Below are 15,213 nucleotides of genomic sequence, written 5' to 3' on the forward strand. Positions count from 1 at the left end.
TTCCTGGTAAACGTATGGAGAACATTATTCATTCCCTGGAGAAAGTACTCTCTGTTTTCCAGTAGTGTAAGAGACTATATGAATATCAAACTGAAGTGTTCAGTGTTAAAAAAGGCTCTGAAGACAGAGACCATTTGAGAAATGGAGGTGGCAAAACAATATGAATATATGAGTTCTATAATAATGAGAAAAACAACATTAAAAGCGTTCTAGGAATGTTTATTTAGAATGTTCAAATTGACGCATTACAGAGCAAGGAAATTCCAAATATATTTTTATTACATGGCAATGAAACAATAAATAATGGCAAATAAAACACTATCTTTGCTAAAGGACAATGCTTGGGAGTGATATTCACAATGACAAGAGACAAATGTCTAAGCAACAAATGAACAGCACTGCACTCCAGCTACATTTTCATCACCACAGTATTCAAATGGATCACAAACGCTCCACAGGATACATTAAGATGAAAAGCCTCAGCTCAGCAGGGACAATGAAAGCTGAATCAAATCCATACCTCTGCCTCACAGACCAGTCCACATGTGGCCATGAACCTACTTTGAACACGGTGTATGTCTGAGGATTCAGAAGAGGAAGTGTTGTCCCCGAACCCCCGCCTCTAGCCTGGACCCAGACAAAATACTGCTCCACTCAACCAGGTCCTATTCACAGGATAGTCTACAGTGTTCTGTGAATTGAAACACTGGAGTGCTGTCTGCTTCCAGGCTTTACCCTGCTTTTAACCTCCCTTCAAACCCAAACCCTTAGGTCCATCTACCAAAATATTTCATGCATTTCATGAAACATTCTAGATACTGGATATCAGTGACCTCCAAGGACTGTACACTTTCATTGTTCTTAAGTATTAGAGTGAGAAGGGTTAGGCTAACAGTGTGGCATTGAAGGAGACTCAGAAAGCAAGAAGAGGCACATAGAGAGACAGATCAAACAAAAACAAATCCATAGCGCTCATGAACAATGTCATATCCTATGGTTGAGATGTTGGCTGCATCTCAATAGTTTAAAAAGGCCCCCTTCTCTGCTCTTGATCCATACTTATTCTCATAGGGAGACTTCCATGCGTATTGCTTTTACCTATCTTGATCAGCTCATATTAGGGCAAGAAAATAGCTAAAGGAGAGAGGAGACCACTATAGATTATGGAGATGCAACCATCACGTCTAGGATGACTTGCTGTGTCTGGGTTGTAGGTTAATACAGTATGTCTGATGGTTTATTTCTCAGTGGAGAAAGCTCTCTTCATGAGGGGAGGGGGGGTCTTGCTGGCGTCGTAGATAGACTCTGGGGGGGGCGAGCTCAGGCAGCACCAGTCTGGGATGCGGCCCGTCTGGTTGTAATAGTCCCGGGATACGGATCGGCTGCCCAGGATGTCCTGCAGCGCTCCGAAGATGGCTCCTATAGAGGGGGGAGAGTTGGGGTCAGGGATTGGGTTTGGGCAATGTAGCGAATCATCCTGCCACTGGCTCAAATTAACAAGTCACATATAATGTCTCCCAGCTGTTTTTAGGACAGATCTCAAGAAAAGACTTTCCTTGATTCCTCATGTCCTCTCTCCTCGCCTCCTTCACAAAACACATTGGAGGAAAGAGGAATGCAAAGGAATCGAAGAGAGAGTTGGGATATTTAAGCTCCTGTCTTTTACCTCCCAGCCATGCTGTGCAATTGGGCTTGGCAGGTGGGGAGTGCAGGCGGAAGCTCTTGGTGGCCAGGGCGTCGCGGTACTTGGGTCCCTCCACCAGGAGGCGTATCTCTGCCAGCAGGCGGTGCAGGAACCCTGGCAGCATGGCCGTGCCTCCGATGATCACCAGGTTCTCAGACAGGGCCTTGCGTGTGTCGATGGGGCACTGCAAGGGGGTTCAATCACACCAGAAAACACATCATCAGAAATGTATAGGGACACAGCTAACAATGTTCTGGTTGGAGAGGGCAGGGAGAACTTGCCAGTTCCTACTGCCATGGTCATGCAGCTGAATGCAGACAAGCATCGCATATGAAGGCATAATAAACATATTGTAATAAATGAAGGGTGGTTTTGCTGACTTCACTGCAGCCCTGTTACCACTAAATACAACAGTGTTGGGGCCTCAGGGGAGAATCTCTCACTGAGTGTAGGCTGTAGTAGTGTACTACTGCGTAGCTGGCTGCCACTCTACTTCATAGAGACCAATGAGTGGGTTTCTATTGCTACACAATACTGGTGGTTTTACAGGAGGAGTAATGGCCGCTGCTCTGCCTACTGAGATTAATCGGTTATCCTGCCTGAGCAAAAATTCACCTCACTGCAACTGCAGAAGCGAGGGTTGCTGTGGCAACAGGGTGAAGTCTTATATTTTGGGAATGTGATTTGCACAACACGGAAAAAAGGAATAAGGGCCTCTACTTTATCCATTAATCATATGACGCAGATGTCTGTCTGACGGACGTCACTGGACCGAAATGTCGCCATGTTTTCAATAAACTCTTCTCCAGTTGTTTGAGGGCAAACCACTTTCAGAAGCAAAATTGTACTTTTCTGCGGTTACCTTAACCAAAGCATCAAGGACCAACGTGGCCACACTCTTCTCTTCATTGTCCTGCTCAAAAAGCATCTCCATGACAGAGTCCCTGAAAAACACAACAACAACAACCCCCATCACAAACATCCCTTAAAATCATCACCCTCATATAACTCAGAGTTCCTGGACAACACAACCCACATCCCATTAACGTAGTCCCTGAAGAAGACAACAGACATGAGTCCCTGAAACTACGCCTCGTCTGGGACAGGACAGGACAGACAGCTATGATGAAAGACCTTGCAGAAACAATGCAGGTTCAATAATAGAAGGTGACCCAGATAACAAAGCGTGAGCACAGATCCAAATACGTGATCTACAATTTTGAACTGAATGAACCTGGAAATGTTAAACCATTTGGGCTATGCTACATGACTATAACATGAATTCCTCATGGTTGAGGGCATTGTTGAATAGCCAGTAACAGCTGTAACAGCATACAATCAACAGCTACCTGATGGGTCCTTTGATATGGAGTATCTTCTCTCCATCCAATGGGTAATCAACATCAGGAGGTGGTGTTGGACGCTGCAAGGGGAGAGAGGGAGGGAGGGAGGGAGAGAGAGAGAGTGAGGGAGGGGTCACAGATAAACAAGTAGCGGCGGACATTAAAGGTGTGGTGTGCATGCATCACATTGCTTTTACCTATCCCACGTTATCATATTCAGATGAAGGAGAGGAGGTAGAAGATTACTCCCCAGTTTGGGAGGTCATGAGATCACTCACCTCAGCTGTACCCTCAAGGTTAAATTTGGCTTCCTGGATCTTCAGTCCTCTCTGCAAGTCACTGACAAAGCAGGTTCTGACTGTGGACGTCACAACACAGACAGCTGTAGCATGTCTCCATCAGAGAAAACTTGACGTGCCTTTTTGCGCTCATGTGCATGCCATTTAACAGCCAAACAGATGACAATAATTGTCTGTCAAAAGACAAAAACAAAACATCTCTTTATAACTTACCCTTGATATCCTCCACTACCTCCTCTGGGATGGAGCCTGGGAAGGAGAGATCAAATGAAAACAAAGTGAGACTTCCTCTTCTTTGACCCACTTCTCTAAAATAAACGCATCACACACAATCCCTTCAGTTCACCTCAGTGCTACTGTACTAAATAATTTCAGGCTTAATTTAAAAGTCGCTTAATTTACATCAGTGGAGTTGAAGTACGGAAAGGCAAAGATGCCTCTCAACTTGTGAAAATATGGAGAAAATGGGGGTAAGTCTGAATAAATAATTAAAGTTACAGAAGTGGGTGCAAACTCTACTTAGGTGCGGTGCAGTTCACTAAGTCCCTTATAATGTACGTAATCTTGTTTACTTGTAATCTTGTTTACTTGTAATCTTGTTTACTTGCTCCTGACATCAGCTTGCTTTGGTTTTAGTGCAAGCCAAGCTATAGCATTTATCAGGAGTTGATTGTACAATATAGCTAATTCAACTCTGCAGTGAGAGCTGTAGTGCAGTCCAATAGAGCAGAGAGGTCTATGGTGTTCCTCCTTTAATTATTGATGTATTAGGACAGCCTGGCCCTGCGTCAGCTGCTTGCTCTACCTGGAGCTTTCTGAGAATAGTACAGTATGTTCCATCAGGATACAGTGTGAAGGAGAGAAAGGCTAAATAAGGCCAAATGGGGATGTATCATTTAAAAAAAACGAGGGAGTGGGTTTCCTTCCTCTAACATCATGCAAAAACCTACTCCTTATGAACACAAAATGACTGATTTACTGGGGAAATTATGGCTTTCTACTTCCTGTCTAACAGTGGTGCATTGGAAAGTCAACATCCTCATAAAGCTGATCCTTTGGGGGGAAAAAAACACATGGCATTGATTGTCAACAGCCCATGACATTGACTGAAGTCACCTAACCATAACAAGGAGAGGTAGCAAATAAATACAGTTAAAGCCATGACAAATCGCTATTTTGGGTGTTGCAGGACAAGTTGCTAACATTACTAACCAATGACTGTAGGTAGACTCTGCCCAGTGCTGGAGTCTGAGTCCACTGTGCACTGCTCCACCAGTAGTCCATCCAACTCCCTGGGTGGGTAAAAAAGCACACATACAAGCACTTAAGAGGAGAGGTGGACATGTACCTCTGTAAGAAAACACCTTGAGAGACTGGCAAAAGGTGCAGTCACTGGAAGGAAACAGAGGAACGGAAACAAAGAGTGCAAAGCTCTAAGAAGCAGAACACAAGATTGTTTCCCTGTGGCTCATTGCGTGACAGATGAAAGACAGACTAAGACATGCAAACTGGCATCCACTCCCACACACTCAGTCACACAGATGGCTTCATGCATAGTCCTACTTACTTATGAATGGCCTTTCCACCCAAGGGCAGGGCTTCCCAGGCTGACAGGATGGGGATGCACTCATAGACCTATTTTCAAAGTTGAGGAAGTAACATCTTGCCATAGTGCTACCTTGAACAAAGGTATAATGCAAAGCCCAAAACAACCTAAATCTGACCTAGACCAACATTCAGTGTCACTCTTTCTTATCCTCAAATGACAAATCTCAGAATATAGCCTATTTCATAGAAATCATTCTCCATCCATAGGGTGGTAGAACTATATTTAAGCCTAAAATGAATCCCAGTTTCGCTCCAAGGCAAGAAAAGGATACAGGCAGCACCAGCGTCTCTGTGTAGCCACAGTCCATCACCAGGCCTGAGTTCATGCCTAGCGTCATGATGGACATGAGGTGACTGGGGGCAAACAGCACAGAGGGGACCTGGGAGGAAGCACAGAGGCATGAAAACACAACATCTCTCAATGGAGTGTGAACATCCATTATCTCCCAGGTGTTGATGATAAGAGAAGAGGACTCATCTCATGGAGATCACCTGACCACGACTAGATAATGGCTAAAACTGTCAGCCATGCATACTTTATAAAAAAAAGTACTTATTATTGATAGGTAAAGATATTAGAGGATGACTATAGCCAGGGCACAAATAAATCATGTCAGCATGGTTATTCAATTCAAAGACATTAATAAATAGCATATCAATCAATGGTTCAAGTACCTCAAACTGTTTAAAGAAGACCTTGGTGAGGGTCTCTCTGAAGTGGGAGGGGCAGAGGATGGACTCGATGATCACCACCCTCCTATCACGAGGGTTCACCAGCAGATGCCTAGGGCAGGAGGGTAGACACAGTAGATAGTATTGAAATTCAGGCTGCATAACACACTATGAAAGGATCAACAGCATATCAACAAGACCCCACAAACAAAAACTGATGAGCAACATTCACTGTACTTTTTCTCTCTCTAAAGACTCTCTAAAGTGCTTTTGCTGTTCAGCAAACTATCAACTCATAAATGTTGCTATTATTTGGTCTTTCTGAAGTAAAATGTAATGAAAGCTTGTTGACCTTATCAGGTGTAAACAGCATGAATGTAACCACAGTCAGATGTGCCTCACCTGAAGTAAAGAGTGTGGATGAACTCTTTGAGGTTGGAGTAGAGTTCCTCTGTGTTGATGTTGTACTGAACCACTTTGACAGGCTGTAGGAGAGAGACACAGTGCATCATATCATAACGCCACTCAACCAAGAACCTCAAAGCATCATCCCAGCACCACAATACAAGTTAAAACATATTTGGTGTTCACTCAACAATTCAACCAAGTACCAAGGCACCAATCACTTATGTGATGATATCAACCAATTACACCCCATCTGAGAATTCTTGCCTAACTCACCTGTTGTTGTCCCGGCTTCTGGATCTCACTGGGAATGATGAACCTGGGTCCCGTCTCACCCGCAAAGCCACATCTGCATGATATAAAACCATTAGTGTTGCTCATATGGTTCAATGATTTCTGTTAGTAATGCAGGCTAAAGTGTCAATACTGGTAGAAATGTGTACACGGACAAACAGGCTAGTTTTAATACATGAACAGACAGAGAGCATGAAATAGCTGTCTCATCTGATTCTCATATGATTGCCCCAGGCAGGACTCCCTGCTAATAGCCAAATGCAACAGTATTAGGATGTTCTAGCTGGTGCTAATAAGTCTTAAGTCATCGAGATCTTTTTAAAGGAACAATCTGACATTTTCTTTGCTTTCCAAAGGTCATTTCAATTCAAGATACTGTATATACACAAATTGATTCTCGACAAAAACTACTTGTATGTAACTTGTTGTAATGTTTACATTAACTTCACTGTGTGTAAACAATGTCTTTGGAGACAAGCAATGTACAGCTTTGAAATGTGTATTCAACTATAATTTCAATATAATGGGCTGTCAGTCCTTGCATCCATTAACGTTACCTTATTAACATCATTTGTTTGCAAAGACAAGACAGTAAACTAGCTAGGCTAATCCAGAGCAGAGGGCTGTAGCTAACTAGCTAGCTTGCTAACTACCCATGTCAAATATAGTGCATGCTTAATACTTTAGGTAGTTAACATTGGATAGTTAGTAGTCTATAGTGGTTTCTAGAAATCTGGCAATAGAACATCTATTGATTAATGGCGGTGTTATTAGCTATATAGCTAAGAACAACATTAGCATTGGTAGCTATCTAGCTTCATAGGCTACTCACTTTGTGTAGGCTGCTCCCAAATCTATGACGACAGCAGTTTTCTCTCCTCCACTGCCCAACCCTTCAAACAAGGGCATTTTGACCTATCTTTTGATTTAATCTAGTCGGATATTGAGAATAAACTGCATATATTTCGAGATGTAACGGTATCTTTTGACTCCCAGCTAGCTTGGGCAGGGCTGGGTCCTCATTCATGAGATCAGACAGAGAAATGACGTCCACGGAAATCGCCTGATTGGAAATAATGCGTCCCCATCAGTGGTCCCCATCTGTTGTGTTATACTTCCATGAGTAAAATCGAAAAATATCGAATAGTTCAATCATAAAAAGGCAATACGACACCTATATGCACTACAGTGAGAATTTGAAGATAGATAAATACATATATATACAACTAGCCTACTACTCCTACTACTACACTTTCACTGGAATTCTATGCCAAAAAGTTGAGTAGACCTACAGTAATATTGCGAGTATGGAGGGAAAGTAGTTTTTTTTTTATATGCTATTATATTGTACAATACTTTAGTATAGCCTACATATCCCTTATATATAGTTAGGCCTTTTAACAATAAATATAAACACACAAACACTTATTGTATTTGTGGGCTACTGTTTGTATTTTACATGTGTCTTCTCGAGAGTAAATAAAGGCCAAAGGAATGCACCTTCCCAAAGAGCACGAGCAGGTTTCAAAGTCAATTAGGAGCTGTCAAGTCAGTACCACCTCGGAGTTGCGACAAAATCCGAGGATATCAGCCTTAATTTCGTATTTGAAAAATAACTAGTTTCCTAACAAGTGCACATTGATTAATGCACTCAACATTAAACCTTTATTTACGTTCTTCCTAAATCTTTCCGCTTACGCGCTCAGTGACTCTGCCCGTTTAGAACCTCAAGCGCGCGCATGCATACCCACCCCATAGCAATTGCGTTCAATGACGCTGAGCGGCATAACAGCTATTCTTCCAGCTTGCTTCCGGATCAATATTGGCAGCTATTGATATGCAATTAATACCGGTGACAAATAATAACCCTTTTGCTTAAAGAGGAGTCTGGAAAATCACATAGCCCTCTGCAATAAGGTAAACAGCATCCTTATCTACGGATCTCTGTCAGGTAAGGACAATGGATTATAACTCTGCCTCTATGACTTTTCATGCATTCTATTTGTTTTTGGCGTGCAGAAATTTATTGTCCAGTACCTATAGAGCGATCAGGCTAGAAATGATCAATGCTGTCCATATGTGATACGGTAAATAAAAACGAATATATGATGTAGGCTACATTTAAAGCACTACTCCTATATCCCGTGGAAAATGATGTCTATACAATAAAGTCGATCCTGAATACGCCGCATTAGCGCGATGTTTGTTTACGAGTGCCTATTTTAATCCCCACAATTAGCTAATGAAACGCGCATTCCTGGTGTCAAGCAGCGGGCTACTCTCTTGACTCTTGTTGAGTGCATTAATTGCATTGATTAGTGGTGGAGAGGTGCGTCAACAGCAAAGCGGGAGGTCGGCGTTGTTTAGACAGAGTTGGACGGTGTGTATGAGAGGTCTAATGTTGTTGATCTCCTCAGAAGCTTGTCTGACACAAACAGCACAGCGAGGCTGCATGGCAGGGTGTCACCCAGGCAACCTAAGTCTGTGTTTACAACTCAATTATTTTTCTTTTGCCGAGATTAATAAATCCCTGCAGATCATGTTAGTGCCGTCCAAACAGTTGTTTATAAATTGGCTTTTTTTTTCCTAACAAGTGCACATTGATTAATGCACTCAACATTAAACCTTTATTTACATTCTTCCTAAATCTTTCCGCTTATGAAATGAAAAAAACAATACCACTCTAAATGAAAATAATCTCAACAAAACAATTTTGATGGCTGTCTTGTTACAGTATTTGACACCACTCTGTGAATCCACCCGAACTAAACAGGACCTAGTGCTAGTTACAGTTTTTTTTAAAGTGCAGCATTCAGGGTTTGCTGTGTCAGATTTGGACTTATTCTTTCTCTCTCTCTCTCTCTCTCTCTCTCTCTCTCTCTCTCTCTCTCTCTCTCTCTCTCTCTCTCTCTCTCTCTCTCTCTCCCTCTGTGCGTCTTTTTCTGTGTGTGTGTGTGTGTGTGTGTGTGTTTGAAATTGTGAGAGAGGGAAAGAGAAATCATCGGTTTGAACAGAGCTATTCATATTGTAAGACTTGCTGCCACATCAAAGGAAAGGCTGACACAATGCAACCATAATCCTCTGCCTCAGTTATCTTAGGTTAGGGTTCAGCAAAAAAATAAGCTGGGAAGCTCTCAAACGAATATTACATGGCTCCCCTGTAACTCCATCTCTTTCCTCTGCAGAAACTCCAGACGATTGGATTTGACCTGCATTCAACCGTGACCCTGTCCCTAGCAGCTGCTGCCCCCCTCTCCCTGTCCCTATGTCCACTGGGTGGCTGACCTGTGGGTAAAAGTTGCCCACAGGCACAGTTCTGGGATCAAAAACTTAACCTGAACCATTAGGGGGAACAACATAACACTCATCTTCAATCAGCATCTCAAGGCAATTACATCTGACTCCAGCTGGGTGGTGAGAGATGGGAGAGATGCTTGTCTCTGTGACTCTCTGTCGCCTCCTTCTGGTTGGGGTCTGTGTCTGTGTCTACAGCACTCCAGTCCCACCCCTGCTCCAACATGCACCCTCCTTCGAGTCTAAGGGCTGTAATGGACAATGTGTAAGCACTGAAACCCCAATCAGTGTCACATCAACACACACTACAGGTGTGCAATCGGTGTCTTCAGAGGCTGGCAGGTCAGCCTATGGGATGCCAGTTCTAAAGACTGGCGGCTGGACTGACCTATCAGAGAATGTAGGACCGGGGGGTGGGACTGGCACAGTTAAGAGAGTAACCAGCCCTGAGGCGATAGTCCCAGTGACGCAGGTAGGAAATGGGGACAGCCATGGAGGAGGATCTGGGCCGAAGGAGGCTGGTGGTGAGGTGTGGAGCCAGAGGGGAGGAGAGGCAGAGACGGTGGCTGCCTTCGGGAGCTCATCTGTGAGGGACGAGACTCACAGGCAGCCTGTGAAAGCTCCAGAGCTCTCCACGGAATTAGAGAGGAGACCAGCGCCTGCAGAGGAGGCTATGGAGGATATACCAGCCACCAACACGGCCATGTTAACTTCTATGGGAGAAGAACAGAAAATGACAGTCGGCATAAATACACCCAGAGTTGCGATGCACGGATCTACTGCCTCCTCCATAGTCTTATCAAGGCCAGAGCCAGACAGCCAGGCACAGGGAGAGACGTCTAGGGAGTGGAGGGCTCCCACACGGGAGAAGAGTCTAGACATAGGAGTGGAGGAGGGAATCAGACAGAGCCTGCCCAGCCTTGGAGCTCCTCTTCTGGGGCAGGAGACAGAAACGACTAGGCCATCATCCATGGAGACTCTTCCCTCAGTCTTGAAACACACAGCAGGGACCACTGCTTCTGACTCTCTCCTGGATCTCATCTCCTCATCACCACTGTCCCCTCTTACCTCCATCCCTCAGGCAGTATGGGGCTCTGCCTTGCCTGACCTTGGACCAGCTCTGACATCCAGGCAGGAAGACCCAGAAGGCCTCTGGACTGAACCACTGCAGCAGAGTGGGGGTGAGTCAACACATGTACCATGAAAGTGAGTAGGCAAAGGATACACACACTATTGAGATTACAAATGCTCTCTCAAACACAATAGTGCTAATTGGACAAAGATGTTGTTTGTTTGCTTGATGTTGTTGTTGATGCATGATTGGTCTACTTTCTCCTCATTACAGGTTTGCACTCGTGCACACGCACATACACGTAGACACAGGAACACAGACAGACATACAGACAGACAGACAGACGCACGCACGCGCACACACACACACACACACACACACACACACACACACACACACAACCTTTCTGCACCATAGAATTCCATTACATGCCTTCTGTGGCATTTTTCCGCCCTTTTGAGTTTGCTGGGTTGCACAAGGTTTCATTAAAAAGTGAAGGAAAATGAAAGCGACACGTCTAGCGGCGGAGATCGCCTTTGATGATCGGCAGAGAGGCACTCGCTTCTCCACGCTCCACTTTGAACACCAGCAGGGACCCAGGCAGTCTAATTACTTTCTATTTCTGACTCTGCTGTGGAAATAAATGAACATGACTGCTAAAAGACGCCAGTGACAGGGTGTATTATACACGTGTTTTGAGGATTCACCTTCCCTCCCTCTCTCTCTCTATCTCTCCCCCTCTTTCTCTTTCTCTCCTTTCTGTCCCTCCCTCCCTCCCTCATCCCCCCCTCTCTCTGCCTCCAACCATCTTCCCCAACTCCTTTCTTCCTCTCTATCTCGCTTCCTCCCTTTATATATGCATCTAAGCTGGGGCATTGTGAGGACTGGGGCAGGTTATTATTCTGTGATGTGGTGGAGGGCAGGATTAGAGGAGTCTGTCTGAGCCAATATGTGTTCCTGGCATCCCTCTGTGGATTGTCTGTTTGTTCTGCAGTGAGACTGTTGGCTACTCTGCAGGGAAACAAAGCTTCCCTCAAGAGAAAGGAAGCTAGCCCAAATTCAAATTCTCATATAAGTATTATGTGAAAGGATTATGTTGTGATAAGAATTTTTTTCAACGCAGCCATGTTTTTGGAGAAGAGATGCAGGCTAGAAGGCTAGAAGAGACCCAGAAAAGTAGTGATAGCATTTTTCCTGTGATGGCATTTGCATAAACAAGAGTCATTTGTGGTTTCTAACTAAGCAGAATGGAAGACAAAAGAAGTACTGCACAGAATCATGATAGGGTGAATTTTAGCCTCTGTTATTTGATTTATGTATTTTTCATTTGTTTAGCAGAGTGTCCGGAATTCAGAATGGAGCTAAGAACTCAAAGCAGAGTTAATTTGGTGTTTTTGTGCCATGACCCACCTAAAAACATTAATTCTATGTTTCTCATATACATCATGTTTTAGACACACTCTCCACTTTTTTGCAGTGACCCAGTAGACATTTTTTGCAACAAACAACTGGATCCCAACCCACCATTTGGGAAACCCTGGCCTAAAGCAGACCCAAGCTCTGATATGTTTAGATGCACACCGCTCTCAGAGAGCCTGATTCTCTCTCTGTGTCTGTGTTTCTGGTGGAACTGTAGCAGTGGACACGGTCACCCCTCCCTCCCAAGACGCAGCCACTGAGGGCACCATGTCATCAGAGGACCTCCCTCTAATCTTTGAGCCCTTTGATGATGTCACAGCAGAGGGGGTGGCAGGAGCAGTGGCCACTCTCGCACCTGGCAAATCCCAACTTTCTGCAGCTATGGCAACCACAGGGATGCTGCTGTCGGAGGCGGAGCTTGAACAGCTGGTCACCGTGGATACAGATGACGGTCCCTCCCATGTCACGCCGCTGTTGTTACCGGATTGGACATCACCATGGCAGACATCGGGAGCTGAGATCTCTGAACCTATCAGCCCCTCAGGTCCACCCATAGACCCGCCTCCTTCGGAGACAGAGACAGACCTGCCAGAGGGCTACAGTGAGACAGGTGAGAGGACAAAATTATTACAAAATCACTGAGAATAGTAATAAAATAAATCAACCAGAGAGAGACATTATCAAACTTCATACCACATATACTATATGATTTTTAAACTCTCTTAACCAGTAACTGTGTGACCTAATTTCTGTGATTGGTTCATCTAGGTGGTGACACGATACAGACCCTTGAGGAAACCCTGCCCACTTCAGGCCCCTCCCCCTCATCCAATCAGACCCCCATGACAACAGTCACCAAGGCAACCCACCAGCCTGCGCCCAAACCCAGATCAGGACTGGAGCAACTGGAGTCTGAAGGTAAGAACCTAAAAAGAAACCTTATGACAAACAGTAACCTACTGGCAAACAAGAGGAAACAAAGAGGGGAAACGGGTGGGAGTGGAAGAGCAGGAAGTTGAATCACAATTTTTCACGTTTCCTATACAGAGGAGCCAGATGAGGATGAGGAGGATGAGAACACAGAGGAGTCTGAGGAAGAGGAGAGCGAAGAGGACCTGACTGAAACCCCCATGCCTGCCCCCACACGTCCTCCCTACAGCCTAATCCCCCCACCCCCTGTCTGGGTGCAGCGCAACCAGGGCCTGAGTGAGAGAGCACGCACGCGCACACACACACACACACACACACACACACACACACACACACACACACACACACATACACACACACACACAGTCTAAGAGTGAAGCATATTTGAAATATAGGGACTTGTGTGTTTAATGAATAATTAATCAAATCCACGTTTCCTCTCTTTCAGTGCGTAGCTGGGTGGAACTGATCAGGGAAAAGGTAAGCCTGCCCCCTGCTGCTCATTTAGGGCTCCATTTTACTTGTAAGCACAAAACGAGTGCATAATATGCAAACCTCCCCATCTTCTTATATTGGAGTGGCCAATCCAGTTAGGGTCATTACATTACAAAGGTGGAACTCACCTCATCCACCACCACCCAACTGTCAGAAAGCATGTGGCAACAAAGTGTTCTCTCAGGTCCGGCCTGTTTCTTATCTCCTGCCATTGTTTCTTCTCCCTTTCCCTGTCTCTCTCTCTCTCTCTCTCTCTCTCTCTCTCTCTCTCTCTCTCTCTCTCTCTCTCTCTCTCTCTCTCTCTCTCTCTCTCTCTCTCTCTCTCTCTCTCTCTCTCTCTCTCTCTCTCTCTCTCTCTCTCTCTCTCTCTCTCTCTCTCTCTCTCTCTCTCTCTCTCTCTCTCTCTCTCTCTCTCTCTCTCTCTCTGACTCCAGGCGGGGTATGTGTCAGGTATGTTGGCCCCAGTGGGCATTGGCATCGCAGGGGCCCTGCTTATCGTTGGGGCCCTCTACAGCATCAGGATGATCCACCGCAAGAGGAGGGACAGCTTCAAACACCAGAGGAGGAAGGTCAGACAGACAGAGGTTAATACACAGCACTATGAGAGCCGACACGTCATCTGTTGTTATCATGTGATCACTAGAGGTTTTTGAGATTGTTAATGCATATCTGTTGATAGTCTCAGCATCAGGCCCAGATCAATGAGTATTCAAAGGGGCCAACATAGTACCGGGTGTAAACATTGGCCAAACTGTCTCTATATACTATGACTCTGCGTAATACTAATATAAAGACTTTGGGCATTTGCTGTATTTTTTATATATTTATTATATATTTGTTATATATGTATTTTTATATTTCGTCTCCAGCAACCCAGAGAGCCAAGCAACAACCGACAAGACCAAGCCATGCTATTGGCTGACAGCTCAGAGGACGAGTTCTGATCCCGCCTGCAGCTCCATGTCCGTGACTAATGGCTGAAGCTCCATCGGTGAAGGCTCAGCCCACATCTCCATCTCCATGACTACTGCATCACCAATCACTCTGGCCTGTCTGGCAATGACTCATCTGATGCAGAGAGTACTTGACAGAGTAGGATGAAGTTGCCTTTTAAACACAGATCTAAGGTCAGTATTGCATTTCCCATCCACTGGTTGTGGTGAGGATTTGGGAAGGGTAAGATGGTCCTAGATCTTTGATTTTCTACTTCTACGTGGAGAACATTTGACTGTGTGTATTTGAGGTGTGTATTTGTGTGTGTATTTGTGTGTATATGTACTTAAAGGGCTAGGGCAGATTCCTGATGTAACACTCTGTAAATATACTGTATGTAGCTGACCAGGGTTGAATCTAAGGGAAAAAATGGATAGGAGAAATCATGTTCTCCATTATGCATCTACTATATTGCTTTCACCGACCTCATCTTCTCCGATCAGTGCAGATGAGGGAGAGGAGACAAGGACAGTATTTAAGCTATTGAGATGCACTCATTGTCACTGGAGTAAGATGGCAATCTATTGGCTACTATTCATGACACAGCATTACAGACACTGAGAACACATACAATAAGGACTCAGTGCCAATGCGCATGAAGCAAAAATGTAAATACTTTCATGGGAACTCATTTGTTAATACTGTGTCTTGTGGTGTGGTGAAGGCAAAAGGAATGTCATATCCTTTAAAAGCACGCCGCTAAAA

General features: G+C 44.6%; 2 protein-coding genes across 2 annotated transcripts; one reads left to right on the top strand and one right to left on the bottom strand.

Moving 5' to 3' along the window:
- Positions 1 to 202: 202 nt before the first annotated feature.
- Positions 203 to 7,328, bottom strand: actr10 (actin related protein 10). Its single transcript, XM_083689339.1, has 13 exons — positions 7,138 to 7,328; positions 6,288 to 6,360; positions 6,009 to 6,091; positions 5,610 to 5,718; positions 5,207 to 5,314; positions 4,894 to 4,961; positions 4,539 to 4,618; positions 3,540 to 3,575; positions 3,306 to 3,385; positions 3,034 to 3,107; positions 2,547 to 2,628; positions 1,667 to 1,868; positions 203 to 1,419 (listed from the first exon to the last, which is right to left on the bottom strand). Exons 1-13 carry the CDS (start codon positions 7,212 to 7,214, stop codon positions 1,238 to 1,240), a joined length of 1,254 nt encoding a protein of 417 aa, XP_083545465.1. The 5' UTR covers positions 7,215 to 7,328; the 3' UTR covers positions 203 to 1,237.
- Positions 7,329 to 9,726: 2,398 nt separating this feature from the next.
- armh4 (armadillo like helical domain containing 4) lies at positions 9,727 to 14,459 on the top strand (the record flags this gene model as incomplete). The annotated part of the gene is made up of 7 exons (XM_083689348.1): positions 9,727 to 10,780; positions 12,308 to 12,691; positions 12,859 to 13,008; positions 13,138 to 13,296; positions 13,469 to 13,500; positions 13,950 to 14,099; positions 14,385 to 14,459. 7 exons carry the CDS (start codon positions 9,727 to 9,729, stop codon positions 14,457 to 14,459), a joined length of 2,004 nt encoding a protein of 667 aa, XP_083545474.1.
- Between the last annotated feature and the right edge of the window lie 754 nt (positions 14,460 to 15,213).

Source organism: Argentina silus (genome assembly GCF_951799395.1).
Source record: "Argentina silus genome assembly, chromosome: 17".
Taxonomy (NCBI): Eukaryota; Metazoa; Chordata; class Actinopteri; order Argentiniformes; family Argentinidae; genus Argentina; species Argentina silus.